The sequence below is a fragment of the Balaenoptera acutorostrata genome, chromosome 4, assembly GCF_949987535.1.
Source record: "Balaenoptera acutorostrata chromosome 4, mBalAcu1.1, whole genome shotgun sequence".
Lineage (NCBI taxonomy): Eukaryota > Metazoa > Chordata > Mammalia > Artiodactyla > Balaenopteridae > Balaenoptera > Balaenoptera acutorostrata.
In genome coordinates, this window is record NC_080067.1 from 78,254,916 (window position 1) to 78,277,997 (window position 23,082).

A 23,082-nucleotide genomic window follows, 5' to 3' on the forward strand; every position below is an offset into this window, starting at 1 on the left:
ATATCAGTGTAGACTCTTGGAGTCCTGTTTAATTCAGTGGGATTTATGCCATCATTATCATTATTTATTTTGAGTCTCAAATTGTTCCCAATCTGAATGATAAGAGCCCTTCAAGCTGACTGTCAGTGTCCTTTGTCATGCCCTCGTTATTCTTTGAGCACCTCCTTATTTTCTGGAACAGCAGAATGTTCTAGGCTCATATTGTACTTGCTAGACTCTAGCCCTGGAATCAGCCATTTCTCCAAAGATTCCTCTTTTGTTTTTTTTTTTAATCAAAGAATGGGTATTTATAAACCGGGATCTGAATGCTAAGTATTTTCATGCTATTGAGGTGTTACTGCTCCCAGGTCTTCTCTGTAGACAGAGCTAGGGTATATATGTACATAGAAACACATGCATTTATTTCTGTATTTATATATATTGAAAACCATGCAGTCATACCAGTGCCTACAAATCTAGTCTAAAACCGTAGATTTCAGACTAATTTTCTCCCTTTCCAGTGACTCCGTTCTCTGATGTGAGGAACCTTGCTTCCTTTATCCTTGGATCAAAAATCCCCTGTATGAAAAAAAAAAAAAATCCCCTGTATGTAAGCAATCTCCTGTCACTGTCGATGCTCTAGGTAGACATCCTTCCCACCCAGCTCAAGATCCAAGAGATATCCCCACCTTGTTCCACTGGGGTCCCTATACTTCGTGCCAGACTACTACTACTGCCACATAGATACTCCATCACACTTGGGATCCAGCAAAGCACATCAGGCTGCTGCCACTACTTGCCCACGTGGGATACCCTCCTCATCCTGCTCAGACTCCGCAACACCCTGCTCCAGACTGCTGCCACCCTTCCACTCCCTGTGCACAGAGGCTCTCCTCACCCTGCTCGACTTCAACAACCTGTACTTTCCTATTCAGGAAGTCTTTGCCTACACCAAGATCCTGATGGTATTCTATCAATACTATCTTCTAGAAACCTAATTTTTGTACATCTCTTAATTATGTCAGTAAGCCATCTGGAATTAATTTTAAGTATGGTGTAAGGGAGTGAAGAGGGTTCATTTCATTTTCCATATGTATATCCAGTTGATTCAGCAGCAGTTTTCTAAAATTATTGAAATATAGTTGTTGTACAGTATTATGTTAGTTTCGGGTGTACTAAATGATTTGATATTTACGTACATCGTGAAATGATCACCACGGTAAGTCTAGTAACCATCTCTCCCCATACAAAGTTATTACAATATTATTGACCTTATTTCTTGTGCTGTATATTACATCCCTGTGACTTATATAACTAGAGGTTTATACCTCTTAATTCCCTTCACCTCTTTCGTCCACCCCGCCCCCCCACTGCTTCCCTCCCTTTTGGCAACCACACATTTATTTTCTGTATCTATGAGTCTCTTTTCATTTTGTTTTGTTTGTTTTGTTTTGTAGTGAGATCATGTGGTATTTGTCTTTCTCTGACTTATTTCACTTAACATAAATTCTTTTAAAACTAGTTTTTTCTCTTTGTCATAAATTAGGAGTTAGAATCTCTGGGTTTTTCAAACATTTTTAAAAAGTTGTAAGTATTCCATTGAAAATTGGTTGGCATTTAAATTACTTGTTTTAAGCTCATACTATGGAATTCGAATTTTTTTTTCTATAGGAACAATGTATAATTGGTGACTGGAGTCCCAAGTAAGACCCACAGAGGCTTTATTCCTAATGTCCTTTTTTAAAAAAATTGTGGTAAAATATACATAACAAAATTTTACCATTTTAACCTTTCTTAAGTGTATAATTAATTCAGTGTCATTAAATACATTCACAGTGTTGTGCAGCCATCACCGTTGTCCATCTCCATAACTTTTTCCATCATCCCAAACAGGGAACTGGTTTAGACTGGGAACATTAAAAAGAAAGAAAAAAAGGAAACAAAATCTAATGGCTTAAAATCTGTTTCTACAGGATATAAGAAATCCAGGTAACAGTAGTCTAGCAAGTTTTTTCCTAATTCCTCACAGGTTACCTTTTGTGAGCCTAGCTCAGTTGTAAAATGAAGGGTTAAACTTGATCCCTAGCTTCTTCAACTCTAATAGTCTTGTAAAATCATTGAAATTTGTTAGCATCTTTTAGAACAATTAATGGGAAATGCATTTTCAGTTTATTTTCTAGAGAATGAGATGGTAAAAGATCATAATAATTGTTTTTCTCTTAATATGAATAGATCTTCCATCCCTCACCCAGCATTATAGCATCACTGTGTATTCATTGTTGACGACTGGAAAAGTAGAATTCGAAATAAAGAGGCAGGGGAGAAAAACCATTCATAATCCTGCCCTCAGAGGTTTACTTTTCAAACATTTCTTTCCATTTTTTAAATAAAAGCTTTATCTTCCCTCTTTTACTTAATGTCATGTCATAGGCAATGTCCTTTATGACTTACAGGCTGTTCTTACAAATGCTTGTTAACTGATGCATAATATTTAATCTTATAAAATTATCATTATTTGCTCAGCTATTCCAACACCTTATATTTAGGATATCCTACATTTCTCCAAGTATAAACAATGCTCAAAAGAATATAGTGAGTGTTAAGACATTTGCTTTTTGAATTATTCCCTTAGGATAGATTTCCACAATTACTAAGTCAAAGAGTTCGAACATTTTTAAAGCTATAGATAATTACTTAGATTGCTTTTCATAAAGTTTGTATGACGTTATATATCCAACAGCACTGTGAAAGGACCTGTTTCCATGCATTAAAATTTTTTTGAGTTTTTTAATTGTGGTAAAATACATTTGCCATTTTAACCAGTTTTAACTACACAATTCTGTGGCATTAATTACATTCCCAATGTTGCCCAACCATCGCCACTATCTACTATTTCCAAAGCCTTTTCATTATCTCAAACTTACTTTGTAACCCTTAAGCAGTAAACTCCTTATGCTCCTCTCTCCCTGGCCTCCAGTAACTTCTAGTCTACTTTTTATGAATTTACCTATTCTAAATATTTCATATAAGTGGAATCACATAATATTGACCTTTTGTGTCTGGTTAATTTCACTTAGTATAACGTTTTCAAGATTCATCCATGTGTAGCATGTATCAGAATTTCATCCCTTTTTATGGCTGAATTAATATCCATTGTATAAATATACCACATCTTGTAGCTGTTTATCTGCTGATGGACACTTGGGTTGTTTCTACCTTTTGGCTGTTGTGAATAATGCATCATTGAACACTGGGGTAAAGTATTCAAGTCCCTCTTTTCAGTTCTTTTGAGTATTTACCTAGGAGTAGAATTGCTGGGTCATATGGTAATCCTAGGGTTAGTTTTTTGAAGAACTGCCAAACCAAACTGTTTTCCACAGTGACTGCACCATTTTGCATTCCCACCAGCAGTTTTTGAGGATTCCAGTTTCTGCACATCCTTGCCAACACTTGTTAACTTTCTCTTTTTGTTTTCACTTTTTTATTACAGCATCCTAGTAGGTATGAAGTGATTTATCATTGTAACTTTGATTTACATTTCCCTAATGAATGATGATGCTGAGTATATTTTCATGTGCTTATTGGTCATTTGTGTATCTTCTTTGGAGAAATGTCTGTTCAAGTCCTTTGCCTATTTTTTAATTGTCTTTTTGTGGTGAGTTGTAGGAGTTCTTTATATATTCTGCATGTTAAACTATCATCAGATGTATGATTTACGAGATTTTCTCCCATTCCATGCGTTGTCTTTCCCCTTTCTTGATAATGCCATTTGGTGCACAAAAGGTTTTAATTCTGATAAAGTCTAATTGATTTTTTTTTTTTACTTATGCTTTTGATATCATATTTAAGAATCCATTGTCAAGTCCAAGGTCATGAAGATTTATCCCTATGTTTTCTTCTAAAAGTTTTATGGTTTTAATGCTTATATTTAGGTCATTGATTAATTTCCAGTTAGTTTTTATATAGGATGTGAGGTAGTGGTTTAACTTTATTCTTTTGCATGTTGCTATCTGGTTGTCCCAGCACCATTATTGAAGAGATGCCATACATTTTTGATAAATCTTGATTGATTTGATTGACAACAAAAGGTCAACGTTATAATTTTATTTTGTATTTCTTTATCAATGAGGAAAAGCATAGTTTCAAGTGTGGCAATTGGTTCTTCCTGTTTTAAGTGTCTTCTAATGTACATTGTTTTCTTATAGATTTGATTTTAATGTTTTTCTTATATATGTAGAATATGTCATTGGTATAGCAAATATTTATGAATTAATCCAGGTTATAGAGATTGGGACTTGTTACAAGACCCCTTTTCTGTGTTTCAGTTACCTCTTTTTTTAAAATAGTAATTAAGCCTGATAGAGTAATTGAATATAAATATCAAAACTTCTTAGTTTAAATTATGTCACTAGAGTTCCCACTTAATGACTTTACAGGCAGGTTTAAGACAGGTTATTACAGTTCTTGATAGTAGAAGTTAACAGCACAGATTCTTTAAAATGATATAAATTCAGTTTTTAAGTCCATTGAATCTTCTGTTTGTGGATTTATAGGCCCCAATTGCCTACCTCATGGGCTAATGAAATTACTTTTGATTCCTTGAATGCAAGGAGGAAAGTAGTCAGATATATACTGAATGCTACAAAAATATTTTGTAATCTGTCTATGAAGTGAGTGTCTTGCCTCCCAGTGGAGGAGTATTGTTAACTCATTATCTTTTATTATTTTCATTTAAACATCTAAAGAGTAGTCACTCGTTTTAACTACAGAGTCATTAAAATTATTATTGGTGGTATAATTGAGCATTTTCTCATTTAAATTGAAGTAATATATTACTTTACCTATTTCAGTTATTTCTGAAAACTATATCTTTATGACAAAACTTTCTATTATGTGTTTCCTTTTTATTTGATATTTTTCCTGATGTTTTGTCGTTGATGATTTTTAGCCAACAGAAGCTGTACCTCCCTCTCCTCCCACTGTCCCTGTGATCCCTGTCCTGCCAGTCCCTGCTGAGAGTACTGTCATCCTACCCACCATACCACAGGTTTTTATTAGTTTTCTTTTTTCTTTATAAAAACTTCATTTGTTTTTAATGTTTCATTTGTATTCTTTTCAAACCATTTTAACTATTTCTTTGTTAGATTTGGTAATTCACATTGGGCTTCAAACGGTACTTTTAGGGAGTTAAATATCTGGGATTTAATATAAGATGGGTTAATATTTGCCATTTTATCAGGTTATCTGTGAAATAAGATACATTCTAAACTTCATCATATTGAACCACCTTAGATTTGTTATCATGCCTTTTATACTTGTAAATCTGTTCGAAACAGTTTTTTAATTTATTTGCTTTGGGAAATTTTGTTTATTTTCTAAAGATAATAAAAATAATTGTCCTCCTGATCTTGTACTGGATGTGCCATTTTATATATAGCATTTTGTTTTCTAGTGTATATTTATCTTTGGAAATACTCATCTTTCTGTCATTGGGTAGGATAACATACTTCACATTTATTATTTAAAAACAATAGCTAATGTATACAGAGTATATGGGGAACTCTTCGTGGTATCTTTGCAACTTTTCTGTAAATCTAAAACTTTTAAAATCATAAGTTCATTTTTTTTAAAGTTAATGTATAACAGTCAAAAAATAAAATGAAACAATAGCCAAATGTCAGAGAATCTGAACATTTTTAGCTTTCAGAGCTTTACTTAATAGTTCCAAGGGATGGCTTATTAAGACATTAACTACCCAACCAACAGAGTCATCCAAAGTTAAAATAATGGTAGTATTATTACGTATAATAATAGTGATCTTTGGTGTGGAAGATCTCAACCTCATTTAAAGTGTAAATAAATGCGTCTTTAGGTATTTTTATTATTATTGATCTTTAGCATAAAATCTAGTAAAAATGGTGTTTTTGCTGTGAAAACACAGTGTCAAAGTAAGTCCTATTGTGGGAAAAAATGGGTTATCAGCTGTGATTGTTCACATCTCTGTGCCCTTCCCCTCTCCTAAAAAGTGAAAATCAGTAAGAACATTATACAAAATAGGATTCTAGGGGAAATTATGGGTATTACACTAAAACTTCAGTCCATGTTATTATGTTACTGCTTCTATATAGTCTCTGACCCTTTATGAAAATCATTAAAAGTCAAATCATTGTAAAACTACCAAGAATTGAATAGATAAGTCCAGATGGATAGTTCCTCTGTATTGCAGAGAAGAAATTGAATTTATAAATAAAATATAGTTCTACATAAGCAGCCAAAGGGTTATTGTAATATTGTAATAATGTAACACCTTTCCAAGTAACTAGGATTTAGTAGTACGATATTTTTTAAAGTAGGACATTTGAAAGTTTATTTTACTCTTGTCACCTCAATTTGTGTTTTGATGTTAAAATAGTTTTCTAGAATCCTTTGAAATTTTGTAGTAGTTTCTGTTCTTTTTTTTTTTTTTTAATTAATTTATTTATTTATTTATTTATTTATGGCTGTGTTGGGTCTTCGTTTCTGTGCTAGGGCTTTCTCCAGTTGTGGCAAGTGGGAGCCACTCTTCATCACAGTGCGCGGGCCTCTCACTATCGCGGCCTCTCTTGTTGCGGAGCACAGGCTCCAGACGCGCAGGCTCAGTAATTGTGGCTCACGGGCCCAGCCGCTCCGCGGCATGTGGGATCTTCCGGGACCAGGTCTCGAACCAACCCGCATTGGCAGGCGGATTCTTAACCACTGCGCCACCAGGGAAGCCCCATAGTTTCTGTTCTTATATTCAATAGGGAACCAGTCCTTCCATTTCAGAGTTCTCTGACTTATTTACTCCAGTGTCCCTAACTTAGCATCACACTACACTTGGAAATTGTTGAGGCATCGCATAGCCATGTAGTTATAAATAAAGAACTTAGATTGATCTGGTTTAGAATTCCAGTCCTACCACTTAACTGGCTGTGTAACTGAGCAGTTTACTTAACACTGATCTTCTCTTTACTCATCTGTAACACTGAAGATGATAGTACTTACTTGAAATGTTTTACAGTGATTGAAAGAATAAGAGTGTGTGTGTGCAGCTGGCACATGATCTTGGCTATTTGTATTAGTGTTGTTTCATATTTCCTTGAGACAGTAAACCAAGGAACAAGTTAAAAAAACAAATGAACAGAAGAGGCTTATTTATACTACCTAGCCTCATTTTAGGTTTTAAATATACTTACAGAAGTCCAAAAGTAGAGTAGTTTAACCATTGATGTTGTTTATGTGAGAAGGCTGTGGAGTGTGCCTCATTTTCCAGAATAAGTAAGTGTGTGCCTGAGTAATTGAGTATAACGTGCATTATAAAATTAATAAAAGTGATTAAAATATTTGTCCCTAATTGAATTTTGAAATCCACACCTAATACATAGCCTGATTTTAACATTTTAAATAGATATTTTTCTTCTAAAGATCTACTACTTTATATTTTAGATGCATCAGGATGTAATAGAAATAGAAACAGAGGATACAAGATTTAGATTCTAGTCCTACTTTGGGACTCAAACAAGTTACTTAACCTCTCTGAGTTTTCTACTCCCTTCATCTATTAAAAAGGGTGGCTGATGCCTCCCTGACTACTTCAAAATGAATTTGAGGACAAATAGGTAGATGATAATTTTTTTTAATATTGCCTTTGATTATTTGTAGAACTTCAAACTTTCACAGTACTTTTATATTGATCATGTCATTTAAATTTTATGATAACCCTCTGCAGTAGGGATTATCATGCTTATTACTCAGAGTGGTACAGAGAAGGATACATTGAATGACTTTTTGAAGTTGCAGAAAGAACCTGGACTTTATAGTGACACCTGACCCTACCAGTTCCTGGCCTCACCCTTGCCTGGTTGTGTGATGGTGGGGACATTACTCAGTTTCTCATAGCCTCAGTTTCTCCACATAGAAACTGAGCACATAGTAGTTATATAACAGGTGCTAGCTCTTCCTGCTGGAGATAAAATCATATAATCTCTATGATACTGGCCTATTAAATATACACCCAGAATAAATACTCTGCTTTAAAACCAGATTCTTTAGACCTCCTTTTTTACCAGTTGTGAGGAGCTATCGGGTAAAGTATTGTTGAAAATGCTTTATAGCTAATTTTGTGTGTCTGTGTGAAAGTCTCTGTTCACACGCAAACAGGTGCTTTGGAGGGATTAGTTTTTGTTCAATTATTTGTTATTGTTCCAATCATGTAGATACTAAGATGAATGTAACATTGTTCTTGTCCTCTAGGAGCCTACTCTCTGTTTATGCAAATCACAACTTAACAAATAACTCCCACATGACATGAGAGTAGTTTACGTTAGAGGTATAACCAGTATAGAACATCCTGTTGCTTCTGGATAATTCAAGTTCCACAGAACATCTGAGTGTTGACTCTTAAATGATTTGATCATTAGTATAATCTAAAGCATGGCTTGATTCATTTTCATTTTACTAGTAATCTTAAATAGAATAGTATACTTGGATTACCTTGATGAGCCTTTTTAAGCCACACACTAATATCTGACTGCAGTGCCACTGTTCTATTTGTGTTTTGGGTTTTTTTGTTGGTTTTATGTTGGTTTGTTTGTTTTTATATTATTTTCAAATCATTTCAGACTTACAGAAAGTTGCAGGAATTGTACAAAGAAATTCCATATACTTTGACGCACATCTCCCAGTTGTTAATATTTTTACCTGCCACATCTGCTTTATCATTTCTGTTCTTCTGTAATTGAGTATAATATTATTTTTTGTAAACCAGTTAAAAGGAAGTTTTATTCATGCCCCTCTTACCGCTAAATATTAATACTTTACAATATTAAATATTTTTCCAAAGAACAAAAATATTACCATAGTGCAGTGAGCTAAACCAGAAAATTAACATTAATATAATACTACCCACTGTAGTTCTGTTTTACCAGTTGCCCTAATAATGTTTTTTGTATGAAAAACAAAAACAGGTACTTTGGCCCATCCAAGACCACAGTTAGTTTTCATGAGTCTACTTTAATCTGAAGTAGCTACACAATCTGTGTCTTTCATGTGTGTGGCCTTTTACAAGAGAACAGTAGCTACACAATCTGTCTTTCATGTGTGTGGCCTTTACAAGAGAACAGTTGTTCTGTAGAATATCCCGCAATTTGTGTTTGATGCATTTTAATAATTAGATTGAGGTCATATATTTGTTTTCCATTTTTTTTATTGTGATCAAATACACATAATGTAAAATGTACCACCTTAACTATTTTTAAGTTTACAGTTCAGTGGTATTAAGTACATTCATATTGCTGTGCCAACATCACCATCATCCATCTGCAGAACTTGTTTCACCTTGCAAAACTGAAACTCTGTACCCATTAAACACTTAATTCCCCATTCCTCCCTACCCCCCCAGGCCCTGGCAACTACCATTCTACTTTCTGTGTCTGTGGTTTTGACTCAAGTACCTCATGGAAGTGAAATCATAACAGTGTTTGTCTTTTTGTGGCTAGCTGATTTCACTTGGTATAATGTCCTTAAGGTTAACCTGTGTTGTAGCATATGTAGCATCAGAATTTCCCTTCTTTTGAAAGCTAAATAATATCCCGTTTTATGTATATATGAGACCTTGCTTATCCATTCATCTGTCAATGAACAACTTGAATTGCTTCCACATTTTAGCTATTGTGAATAATGCTACTGTGAACACAGGTGTACAGACACCTCTTCAAGACCCTGCTTTCAATTCTTTTGAGTGTATACCTGAAAGTGGAATAACTGGATCACTTTGTAACTTAATTTTTAATTTTTAGGGGAACCACCATACTATTTTCCACAGTGTTGTATCATTGTATATTCCCACCAGCGGAACACAATGGTTCCAATTTCTCCACATCCTCACCAACACTCCTTATATTCTCTTTTCATGATAGTAGCCAGCCTGATGGGTATGAGGTGGTATCTCATTGTAGTTTTGATTTGCAGCTCCCAGATGATTAGTGATGTTGAACATCTTTTCATGTGCTTATTGGCCATTTGCATATCTTCTATGGAGAAATGTCTATTGAAGTCCTTTACCCATTTTTGAATTGCATTGCAGTTTTTTTAATTGAGTTTTAGGAGTTCTTTATATATTCTGGATATTAGTTCCTTATCAGATATATGATTTGCAAATATTTTCTCCCATTCTGTGGGTTGCCTTTTTAATTTGTGGATGGTGTCATTTGATGCACAAAATTTTTAATTTTTAGGAAGTCCAAATTGTCTATATTTTCTTCTGTTGCCTGTGCCTTTAGTGTTATATCCAGTGAATCACTACCAAATGCAGTGTCCTGAAGCTTTTACCCTGTGTTTTCTTCTTAGAGTTTTATAGTTTTTTAGGTGTTTTATTTAGGTCACGGATCCGTTTTAAATTAATTTTTGTATATGATGTTAGGTAAGGGTCCAAATTCAGTCTTTTGCATTTGGATATCCAGTTTTCCCGGCACCATTTGTTGAAAAGACTATCTTGTCCCCATTGAATGGTCTTAGCACCCTTGTTGAAAACAATTTGACTATATATGTGAGGGTTTATTTCTGCAGTCTCTATTCAATTCCATCGGTATATGTCTGTCTTTATGTCAGTACCATACTTTTGAGTACTGTAGCTTTGTAGTAAGTTTTGAAATGAGAAAGTATGAGTCCTCCAGCTTTGTCCTTTTTAGAATTATTTTGTCTATTCAGATCCCTTGAGATTCCATATGAATTTTAGGTTGGGTTTTTCTATTTCTGCAGAAAACATCATTGGAATTTTGATTGGGATTGGATGAAATCTGTAAATTGCTTTGGGTAGTATTGACATCTTAACAGTATTAAGATGTCATGAACAGGGAATGTGTTTCCATTTATTTCTGTTGTCTTTAATTTCTTTCAGCAACGTTATAGTTTGCAATGCACAAATCTTTCACCTCATTGGCTAAGTTCATTCCTAATTATTTTATTCTTTTTGATGCTGTTGTAAATGGAATTGTTTTTGTAATTTTCTTTCCAGATTGTGTATAGGAATGCAACTGATTTTTGTGTGTAGACCATATCCTGCTACTTTGCTAAGTTTATTAGTTCTAACAGGTTTTTGTGTGGTTTCTTTAGGGTTTTCTACGTGTATGATCATATTATCTGAAGACACATAATTTTCCTTCTTTCTCATTTGAATGTCATTTTTTTTTCTTATTTGTCTAATTGACTGATTTTTAATACTGTGTTGGATAGAAGTGGTGAAAGTGGGCCAGCTTGACTTGTTCCTGATCTTAGAGGGAAAGCTTTCAGTCTTTCACCATGAAAGTATGATGTTTGCTGTAGGTTTTTCATATGCGACCTTTATTATGCTGCGGTGATTTCCTTATATTCTTAGTTTGTTAAACGTTTTTATCATGAAAGAATGTTGAATACTGTCAAATACTTCCTGCATCGATTGAGGTGATTGTGTTGTTTTTTTCCTTCATTCTGTTGATGTGGTGTATTACATTGATCAGTTTTCATATGTTGAATCATCCTTCCATTCCAGGAATAAATCCCACTTGGTCATGGTATATAATCTTCTTAATATGATGCTGAATTCAGTTTTTGTTGAGAATTTTGGATCAATGTTCATAAGGGATATTTGTCTGCAGTTTTCTTATAGTGTCCTTGCCTTTGACCTTAGTATCAGGGTAATGCTGGCTCATAGGATGAGTTAGGGAATGTACCTTCCTCTTCAATTTTTGAGAAAAATTGATGTTAGTTCTTCAGATGTTTGGTAGAATTCACCAGGAAAGCAATCAGAGTTCAAGGGCTTTTGTCAGGAGATTTTTGATTACTGATTCAATCTCCTTATTAATTATAAAGTCTATTTAAATTTTCTCCATGATTCAGCCTTGGTAGGAGTTTGTCCATTTTGTGTAGGTTATCCAATTTGTTGGCTTACATTTGCTCATAATCCTCTTATAGTCCTTTTTATTTCTGTAGAATTAGTAATAATGTTCATTTCTGATTTTAGTAATTTAGTCTTCTCTCTTTTTTCCTTAGTCCATCTAACTAAAAGTTTTTCAGTTTGTTGATCTTTTCAAAAAACAACTGTTGGTCTTTTTTCTCTGTCATTTTTCTATTCTCTATTTTACTTATCTCTGCTCTAATTTTTATGATTTCCTTCCTTGTACTAACTTTGGGTTTAGTTTGTTCTTCTTTTTCTAGTTCCTTAATTTGTAAAGTTCAGTTTGTTGACTTGAGGTCTTTCTTGTTTTTTAAGGTAAACGTGTAGTTGTAAACTTCCCCTTACCACTGCTTTTGCTGTGTCTCATAAGCTTTGGTATGTTGTGTTTTCATTTTCATTCATCTCTTTAAGTCTTTTCCAGTTTGCTTTTCTACTTCTTCTTTGATTCAGTGGTTAAGAGTATGTTGTTTAATTTCCACAGCTTGGTGAATTTTCTAGTTTGCTTCTATTATTGCTTACTATCTTCATCCATTTTGGCCATAAAAGATACTTTGTATGATGACTTTCTAAATCTATTGAGACTTAATTTGTGGCCTAATATATGGTATATTCTGGAAAATGACCCAAGTGCACTTGAGAAGAATGTATCCTGTTGTTGGACAGAATGTTCTAAATATGTCAGGTCAGGATGGTTTATTGTGTTGTTTAAGTCATCTTTTTCCATACTTATCTTTTGTCTGGTTATTTTACACATTATTTTGAGTGGGCATTGAAATCTCCAACTATTATTGTAGAACTGTCTATTCTCTTTAATTCTGTCATTTTTTGTTTCATAGATTCTGATGTCTGTCACTAGGTACATAAATGTTAGTAATTGTTATATCTTCTTGCTGTTTTGAACCTTTTATTAATATATAATGTCCTTTGTCTCTTGTAACTTTTTAAAATTTAAATTCTATTTTGTCTAATGTTAGTATAGTCACTCCTACTATCTTTTGGTTACTATTTGCATGGAATATCTTTTTCAATCTGTTTGTGTCTTTGGATCTCAACGGAGTCTCTTGTAGACAACATAGAGTTGGGTCATGTGTTTTTATCCATTCTGCTGTTTTTTTTTTTTTAATTGGAGAGTTTAATCAATTTACATTTAAAGTAATTACTGATAAGGAGAGACTTCTGTCATTTTGCTGTTTGTTTTCTGTATTCATTATAGGTTTTTTGTACCTTATTTCCTGCATTAGTGTCTTATTGTTTGTTTGGTTGATTTTCTGGTAGTGAAATGTTTAAATTCCTTTCCCATTTCCTTTTGTGTATATTCTTTAGCTATTTCCTCTGTGGTTACCATGGGGATTACATTTAACATCCCAAAGTTATAACACTCTAATTTGAATTTAAACCAGCTTAACTTCAACAATATACAAAAACTCTGTTCCTTTTAACAGTGCCATCCCCACCCATTTCAGTTGTTGATGTCACAGAATTATAACTTTATACATTGTATGTACGAAAACATAAATTAACAATTTTTAAATGCATTCATCTTTTAAATTATGTAGAAAACAAATGTGGAATTACAAAGCAAAGTTACTATAATACTAGCTTCTGGACTAGTAATTGATTTTAGTTATTTACTAATGTTGACTTCACTTCTGTACTAAGAAGTAGCTTTTAGACTAATTTTTTAAATATAATTTAAAAAATATTAGTGTCTTAAATCATGTAGGTAACAAAAAGTGATGTTACAAAACACTATTAAAATAATGAGTTTTTTTGTATTTATCCTTACCAAGATCTTTATTTCTCCAAACACCTCAAGTTGCTATCCTGTGTCCTTTCATTTCAACCTGCAGGATTCCCTTTAGCATTCCTTTCAGGGCCAGTCTATTGGTAAGGATCTCCTTCAGCTTTTGTTTATCTGGGAATGTCTTAATTTCTCCCTCATATTTGAAGGATAGTTTTGCCAGATACAAGGTTCTTGGTTGGCAGTGTTTTTCTGTTAGCACTTTGAATATACCAGCCCACTGCTTCCTGACCTCCAGAATTCTGATGAAAAATCTATTAATATTATTGAGGATCCCTTGTGTATTGAGTCACTTTTTCATGCTGCTTTCAAAATTCTCCCTGTCGTTGTCTTCCAGGAGTTTGATTATAATGTGTCTGAGTGTGAATCTCTTTGAGTTAATCCTACCTTGAGTTTGTTGAGCTTCTTGGATGTTTATATTCATGTCTTTCATCAAATTTGGGAATATTTTAGCCATTATTTCTTCAGATATTTTCTCTGCCCCTTTATCTCTCTCTTCTTTTTCTTGGACTCCCACAATGTGTGTGTTGGTCCACTTAATGATGGCCCACAAGTCTCTTAGACTCTGGTCACTTTTCTTCAGTCTTTCTGTTTTCAGACTTAATAATTTACGTCATCCTGTCTTCAGGTTTGCTGATTCTTCTGCGTGTTCCAGTATGCTCTAGTGAATTTTTCATTTCAGTTATTGTACTTTTCAGCTTCAGAATTTCCTTTTGGTTTCTCTTTAGGTTTTCTATCTCTTATCTCCATTTAGTTCATACATCATTTTCTTGACTTTGTCCACCTTGTCTTTTAGTTCTTTGGATATCTTTAAGGTGGTTGTTTTAAATCCTTTGTCTAATAGATATGCCACCAGCTCTTTTTCAGAGACAGTTTCTTTTTTCCTCTCTCTCTCTCCTTTGAATGGACCATATGTTCCTGTTTCTTTGCATGCCTTGTGATTTTTTTGTTGTTGAAAATTGGACGTTTGAATCTTACGATTTCTCTGGAAACCTGATTCTACCCTTTCCTAGGGTTTGCTGGGTTTTTGGTTTTTTGGTTTTTTGATTGCTGTAGGCTATCTCTGTGCTAAAAATCAGCCTATGGTATAACTTTAAGATCTTCGCAGATTTTTTCTATGCCTGTACCTTCCCCAGGCATACGCAGTGATTTTCTAATTTCCCTCATATATGTGGTTGCTTTTGAATATTCTAATCTTCAATGTCTGGCTCTCAAAAGGGGAAAAAGAGAAAAATGAAATTGTGGAAGGAGACACTTGCCCTTTAAATCTCTTGGGAGTCACTTCAGTCAGAGAGAGAGATTTACATCAATTGGGGGAGGTTCAGCAACAATGGCCACTGCCTCTTTGCACCTCCATGATCAGAAGCAGCAGTAAGAGCACAGATTCCCTATATTTGGAGGACAGGGTGTTTTTTTGCTGCCCACCCCCATCCCCACCCCGGTTTGTGCAGGCTTTGTGCCAGCTGCTCCAGGAACACTTAAGAGGGGTGGGAGTTGGGTAGCTGCTACTGTGCTAAGAACTGAAATTGACTGGATTAACCACAGTTTGCCATAGAATACTTACCCTGGAAGTTGTAAGCCTTCAATAGACTAGAATTCCAAAATAGTTACATCACACTGGCAGTTGCGTTTTTGCCAGTGCAGTTGTTATCTAGGTGGAGAGACAAAATTGTGGGACTTCTTGTGTTGCCATCTTCCCAGAATTCACCATATTTGTTTTTACAATCACTTTAACTTACAGTGATCACTGAAGTGATAACATTTAACTTTTAATGCAGTGTGTCTCAAATTAGAAGCCAAGATGTATTCTCTGGGGTTTGTGGGTTCTGTGTTTGAAAAACATTTTTTTTATAATTTAGTAGGGGAGAAAGAGACACTAAGCCAATAATATAATGAAACTTTGATACATGCTAAGAAGGAGAAATATAGTATACAGCATAAAAGCATTTTCTAAACTCCTAATTTTGGCCCGTTTTTAAATAACTGGATCTTAGAATTAGTTTAACACAAAATTTTTAAGATGTAATATTGTGCTCTGAAAGTGTGTAAGGATGCTGCAGTGTGTTAACAGCAGCAGACCCTATGAGGCCCTTTATCAATGAAATAAAATAGTAAAAGTTGGATGAGCAAAATTATGTTTCTTAAGTCTTGTTACTAATTCATGGGTCATATTCTTTAGGGGTTTGTTAAGTTTCTCTTTCTGGTATATCCCTGCCCCCTTACTAATCACCCCCCATTTCTAAGTGAATTATAGGACTTCATTATTGTCTAAGTTGAAACATACACAATGGTATATATTGTTAGTAAATAATAATGGATTAGCAATAGGTTTCTGTGGTTTACAACACATTTTTTTTTATATTACTTCACTAAGTCCTCACACAGTCCTCTTGGGTAAAGGTATGTCTCTTTACAGATGGAAAAAATAAGTTTCAATAATACTTGTGATTTATCTGTATATTCAAAGTCATTGAACGGTAGAGTGAGGGTAGAGAGAGATCTAGAACCATGTCTTTTGGTAAGTGTCACTTAAAGTGAGGTGCAGGGAAGGGTTTTTTTTTCTTCATTTGAAGTAACTTTCACATAGATTATTCTCAAGTCTTGTTGCTGTTGTTTGATTTCCTCCCTAAGCAAAGCTGATAATATCATGTTACCTATTCTGCTATCCCCTGTCCTAGATACAGATCCTTAGGTCTTAAACTATCCAGATTTGCTACTGTTTTTTATTTTAGTGCTCTCTACTTCAGCTATCTGAAAGTAGCAAATTCCATGGCCAAATTTTTCTCTATCTCTTCCTTCAGAAGTACCTGTTCTGGCTTTGGTGCTAGGTTATTGTGTCTTTCTGAGTTGTATATCATACCCTCCAAGCCCATTGTGCTACCTCATTCCCACCACCTCCAAATTTGAGAGGAATGGAGTACTACTTTGTCAGATACCATTTCTGTATTCTGTAATATAAGAATTTAGAAAATCTCAAGTTAGTAAGGGTAAATTTTAAGGTAATGTTTTAATTCTCTACCTGCTAACACAGTCTTAAATATTTTTATCATTATTTTAGGCGGCTTAAACTTGAGGCCGTCAAATCATGCCTCTTGAGCTTCATTTACGTAGGTTTATTTTAGACTATATTTTGTGATATGTCTTTTTCAAATTGCTAGGTTGTCTTATCTTGACATTAGTTTTGAATGAAATTCTTGCTTAATCCTCATTGTGAACATTCCCAGTTTTTGTTCAATTTCAAGTCCTTTATTCCCATGCTTTCCCTTCAGGTGTGATCATTCACTCATTAATTCTAAGATACATTTACAAATAAACTTACTGTACCTATATTAATTATCTAATCATATTCATTAAGTCAAAATTACAAATTATTTTTACTAGTCTGTATTATTCTTTATTCAGAACTGAACTTTAAAATTGAAATTAATTTTATGATGGGAATGCTAGTATCTTAATAGCAACTCTAACCTATATTTCACAACTGTATTAGTTATTAACCTCTTACAAACTGAGTACTTGACTCAATATAATTGTTTTGCTGTATATTATGAAAAACTTCAAAAATGCTCAGACATAAAGGGAGTAGTACAGTGAACTCCCATGTATACTCATCACCCAACTACAACAATCCTCAATTCATGTACTCTTATATGATCCATAGCCCCTCCTTCTCCTGATCTCTCATTGTCATTATTTTATTTTGAAGTAAATTTAACCCTTTATATAGTTTGGTTTGTATGTATTTCAATATCAGTTAGACTTTTTATATGACTAGAATCAAAAGATAACTTACCTACAGTGATGATGAGTTGGTGATCATGAACAGCTAGTATTGTGATAATTTTGGTATAAGTTAGATTTTGGTAATAAACAACTTTTTCCACTATATTTTTGGTAATAAATGAGCAGAGAGAACCAAATGGTTTTCTTGCCATAATTTTTGAAGAATGTAACTTCTTTTGTAACTTTAAATAGCCTTGTTCTTTCTTGCCCTCCTCTGTAATTTCTTAAGCTAAAAAGTTGAAGTACCATTAATTTTTTAATGAATTAAAATATCAATTTGAGAAATGTCAGTAGTCATTGGGAAATGAATAATTTCAAATGTTCATAAAATCTCAAATGTCTGTTAGTTGACTAGCTTTGCTTAAATATCATTCTCACAAATAGTATTTTTACCTATTAGGTTTGCTTTTCACTGAATCATTCGAAAACAGACTATTGTAGTCAAAGGTAGGACTACACATAAAGTAGTTAGTATCATGTTTATATTTACTAAAGTATTCCCTACTCATTTTGTTTGTTTTTTTCAGGGTATTTTTTATTGTTTCAGGTGTACAGCAAAGTGATTCAGTTATATACATTTTTTCAGATTATTTTCTATTATAGGTTATTACAAGATATTGAATATAGTTCCCTGTGCTGTACAGTAAATCCTTGTCCCTACTCATTTTTAACTTGCTGCTTCATGTAGCTGAGATGCATACTGTACAATTATTTAAGCATGCAATGGTGTTGTCTTTAAGCATTTTATCATATGATCATCCAGATCTAGTACTTTGCTGAAAATAATGTAAAACATTTGAACGCTGAATATTCATTCACCTTTTAGAAAAGCCCATACACTTGGAAGAAAACTGTTATTTTGTGTATTATGTTTCTTTCATACAACCTTTTTTTGTAATTCTTTAGTTAGAGTAGAAGAACTGTGAATGTTTAAACACATCTCTTAAAATTTATTTAAAGGATAGTCATCTTTTTGATTCTCTGAAGATGTCATTTGACTTGGTAATTTTATACTCTTAAATATGCAGAAGAAAGATAATTTTAAGAGGAATCACATCAGTTTTCTAGTATATTCTGGTCTGTTTTTCATTTGGTATTAATTGCATTTTATTCTTTAAATTTTATTGCACCTACATAATAAACACTTTTCAACTTAAGCAGAAAGCCAAGCTTTTCTCATTCCAAACTTAATTAGACCTATGTTATTCTACTTGGCTTTTTTGTTTTTGTTTTTTTGTGGGGTTTTTTTTGTTTTTTTGTGGGGTTTTTTGACCACTAGTTATTCTGTGAGTGGTCTAGAATAACACATGGAAAGCAGTAATTGCAGTTGATAACAATTGAGGTCTTTTACGTTGAGTGTGTTTCCAGTATTCTAAAAGTTTGCGATTGATTTCTTTGTATGGCTTTTTTTTTTATTTATTTCAGTGTTTAAACACAGTTCAGTGTGGGACAGAATTTTTTTTCTGGGTGATAAAATGATTGGAATCTTCATGGGATCCTTGAGACTAGAAAAGCAAATGATTTCTAAGCAATTTGGGAAGAGTTGTTTGTTATGCTAGAGAATATTTGTGGATTTTTTGAGAAGGCTGGTGAACTTCTTTGCAAATCTTAAGAAAATTGTGTCTGTTTTAGCAGAAATAAGAACTTATTTCTCAAAAGCAATTATAACAACTGCCTATACCTAAATCTTTCCATTGGTGCTAGAAACTGGATACATAGTTTAACATATGTAAAGTTCATATAAAATTATACTTTAAGAAATAGCAAATCTTTCATATGCTTCTAACATTTGTGAACATTATTATGTAATGTGTCAATTTTCCTGTTAAGCCTAACACATTTACAATTCTTTCTCTAAGGCAAATCCTCCTCCAGTACTGATCAACACAGATAGCTTGGAAACATCAACTTATGTAAGTTCCATTCATTGCCATATTTAAATAATTCTGTTTTCTCTTTTGTAGGTTTTGATATAGATACAAAAATCACAGCATTATTTTCTCCAATACATTGTACTTACAATGTTCTATCACTAAGCTGTAATTGTTAAAGTAAATGAAGCAGTACCGTCCTTCTTTGGTTGTTCTTTTTCTATACTCTTGCAAAGCAGAAATGTTGAAATAAGAAATTTTATTTTTAAATTAAAATGAATAACTTTCGCTGTCTCTGACCAATGGTCATTTACACAATGCCATATATTCAGAGAGTCATTTTTGAAGTCTAATTGAGTGACTAGATTTTTAGTGACCAGGTTTATAGGTGTTCACATATTAAAATAATTAGTTATAACTTTATAACTTTAAATTGATTAGTGCTTCTCTCTAAACTTCTTTTGTTAAAAAGCCTTCTTTCTCCTAAAGATAAATAGCCAGAACAGCAGAATCTAACATTTTTCACCCCAACTAAAATATCTTTGGAGATGTGTAAGTAGAAGTTGTGCTTGCGCATTTTAAAAAAAGCAAATGGTGCCTAATTTAATAGGTTGTAAAAATCTTTTTCTCCCATTTTTTAACTATAGTTGATTTCAGTCTATACTTTAAAACATTATATTTGGCTTTATCTTCCGTTTATATTTATATGGGTATGTCAAATTTGGGGGAATTTTTGAAAACTTCAAATAATAATACTTAATACAAACCAAAAATACTCTTTTCAGTCAGTCACCTTTCACATGGATAAAGAATACTTAAGCAGAATTTTGTTTGTACTTTTGTCAATATTTTCTTCTTCACATTTCTTTCTCCCTCACTTGTTCTTTTTGTTGACATATGTTTTGCTTAAAGACATAATCAGTGATTAAATATTTTTATTTTAAAACCCTTTCAACTGGTTAATATGTAAGAACTAACAGATAAAATGATATCAACAAAGAAAATAAATACACATGCATTTTAGGGGAAATGTCAACAAATTAAAAACAGGATTAGCATACAAGCAGCAAACTTAGAGTAAAAGTTGTATTAATTTTAAGTTTGTATGACATATTATTCATAAAGTACTTTTCCTGCTAAAGCAGGGTATGTTGGGAGTCTTGAAAACCATTCACTACCCACGGTGAGAAATTTGCTGGAAGGATTCACAAGGCTCAGCATGTTGTACCTATGGCTAAGATTTATTACAGCTATGTGATAAGTCAGGATCTACAGTCAGATTATAAGGCTATATGTCTAGAAGAATCCATGTTTAGATTTCCTTCTACTTTCTTCCTCCCCAGAGGGATCCACAGAGCACTCTTTTCACCTAGCAGTGAAAATGTAGCAACACGTATGCAGTTTTTCTGCCCAGGGAAACCCATTATGGACGCAGCGCAAAGTTATTTATTGGTGGTTGGTCACATAGGCACCCTTTGTCCAGCGCATACCAAATTTCCAAGCTCCCAGAAGGAAAACAGGTGTTCAGCATAAAGTGCATTGTCTTTGCAAAGTCTAGCCACAGTAAGCAACCCTTTCAGTTAGGGAATGGTGGGAACACTCCCAAAATCAATTTCTCAAATACCTGCTAAGACCCTTCTAGTGATAGCACCCTTGGGCCTGCTTTATTAAACCTTTTCTGTACGTAAGGATATAAGATAAATTCCAATTCCTTAAGCAAGATTTTTCAGAGTGTGGTACTTTATCATACTTGAAGAACACTGTGTAAAATGTTTAGTAACTATTCTTTGCAGGTTTTTAATTTAATTCTGAAATTTAAAATATATTCCAGAATGGTTTTTAAACTTATTTGTTATTCCTTTGTTAAGTCCTGATCATTTAATACTAGCTATGTGTTGATGAATAAAAATAAGAAAACTTGCAGCTATTGCTTTATAACACTTTTTTTCCTGATTGTTGTCGCCATGCTTTCTAAAATTAAGTAATTTATATATATATAATACATATATATCCTTCTGTAAACATTCTGTGCATGTACAAGCATATATGTGTTGTTTTCAAACTTTTACCATATAAAAATCAATGCCCCCACTGATAATTTTTGTATAGATATTTTTGTGTATATATGCAATTATATAATCAGAGTATATTTATATATTGATACATAGATTGCTCAAAGGGTATGTCAATTTTTAGATTTGATCATTATTGCCAAATTGTACTTCACAGAGTTATATCCATTTATACTTCAACAAAAATTATTACTGTTTTTACCCCATACTGTCACTAGCATGGTGTGTTAATAAACTTTTTGATCTTTTGTTAGCATAATGTTTAAAATGTATTAACTCATTGTTTCAACTTGAATTTATGTTATACCTCACCTTTTTCAACTTCTTCACCTTAAAAAATTTTATGTTGAGACACGTAACACAGAATCTACCCTTTTAAAGTATACGATTCAGTGGTTTTAGTCTATTCACAATGTTGTGCCGTCACCACCACTTTCAAATTCCAGAACATTTTCATCACCTTGTAAGGAAACCCTGTACCCGTTAGCAGTCACTCCCCATTCTGCCCTTACCTCAGCCCCTGGCAACCACTAATCTATTTCCTGTCACTGCGGCTTTGTCTTTTCTGGACTGTTCATATAAATAGAATCATACAATATGTGGCCTTTTGTATCTGGCTTCTTTCACTTAGCATAATGTTTTCAAGGTTCATCTATGTTGTAGCATGTGTCAGAATGTCATTCCTTTTTATGGCTGAATTATTTTTCATTTTATATATATATATATATGTATGTGTATATATATATATATATATACACATACACACACACACACCACGTTTTGTTTATTCATCCTTCTCTTGATGGACTCTTGGGTTGTTTCCACCTTTTGCCTGTTGTGAATAATGCTGTGATAAACATTGGCATACAGTACCTGGGGATTATTGTCATTTTATCAACATGATGTCTCTCAGTCCATGAACACAGACTGTCTTTCCATTCACTTACATCTTTAATTTTGTTACCAATGTTTTATAATTTTCAGTGTACACGTCTTACACTTCTTTTGTTAAATTTATTCCTGTGTATTTTTATTCTTTTAATGCTATTATAAATGAAATTGTTTTCTTAATTTCATTTATGGATTTTTCATTGCTAACATATGGGTATATAATGGATTGGGGAGTATTGATCCTCTACCTGCAATGTTACTGAACTCATTTATTAGCTCTAATGGTTTTTTTCATGTAGATTCCTTTGGATTTTCTATATAAGAGCATGTCATCTAAAAAGATAGTTTTACTTCTTCCTTTCCAGTAAAGATGCCTTTTATTTATTTTTCTTGCCTAATTGCCGTGGCTAGAACCTCCCTTAAAATGTTTTATAGAAGTTGCAGAGCAAACATTCTTGTTTTGTTCCTGATCCTTGGGAGAAAGCTTTCAGTCTTTTACCATAAAGTATGATGTATTATACTCAGTTTTAAGTATTAATTGGTATTAATACTTAAAAGGAGGAGGAGAGAAAAAAGAGAATATGTACATGTGTTTTGGAGGGATGGAGCTAGACTTAATGATTCATCTAGAGCTGCATCTTCCAAAATAGTAAGCCACTGGCCATGTGTTGGTATTTAATTTATATTGATCAAAATTCAATAATATTTAAAATATAGTTTCTCTGTTTCAGTAGT

The 23,082-nt window shown here is 33.2% G+C and overlaps 1 protein-coding gene across 13 annotated transcripts in view; it reads left to right on the top strand.

Moving 5' to 3' along the window:
- Window positions 1-23,082, top strand: part of DLG1 (discs large MAGUK scaffold protein 1) — a 288,506-nt gene that overhangs the window by 134,907 nt on the left and 130,517 nt on the right. For 9 of the 13 annotated variants that reach the window (XM_057545184.1, XM_057545179.1, XM_057545185.1 and 6 more), the window contains 2 exons: window positions 4,928-5,026; window positions 19,373-19,426. In XM_057545184.1, the coding sequence (XP_057401167.1) occupies window positions 4,928-5,026; window positions 19,373-19,426 (153 nt within the window). The remainder of the gene's footprint in view (window positions 1-4,927; window positions 5,027-19,372; window positions 19,427-23,082) is intronic. The other 4 variants (XM_057545190.1, XM_057545188.1, XM_057545189.1 and 1 more) reach the window with 2 other exon arrangements.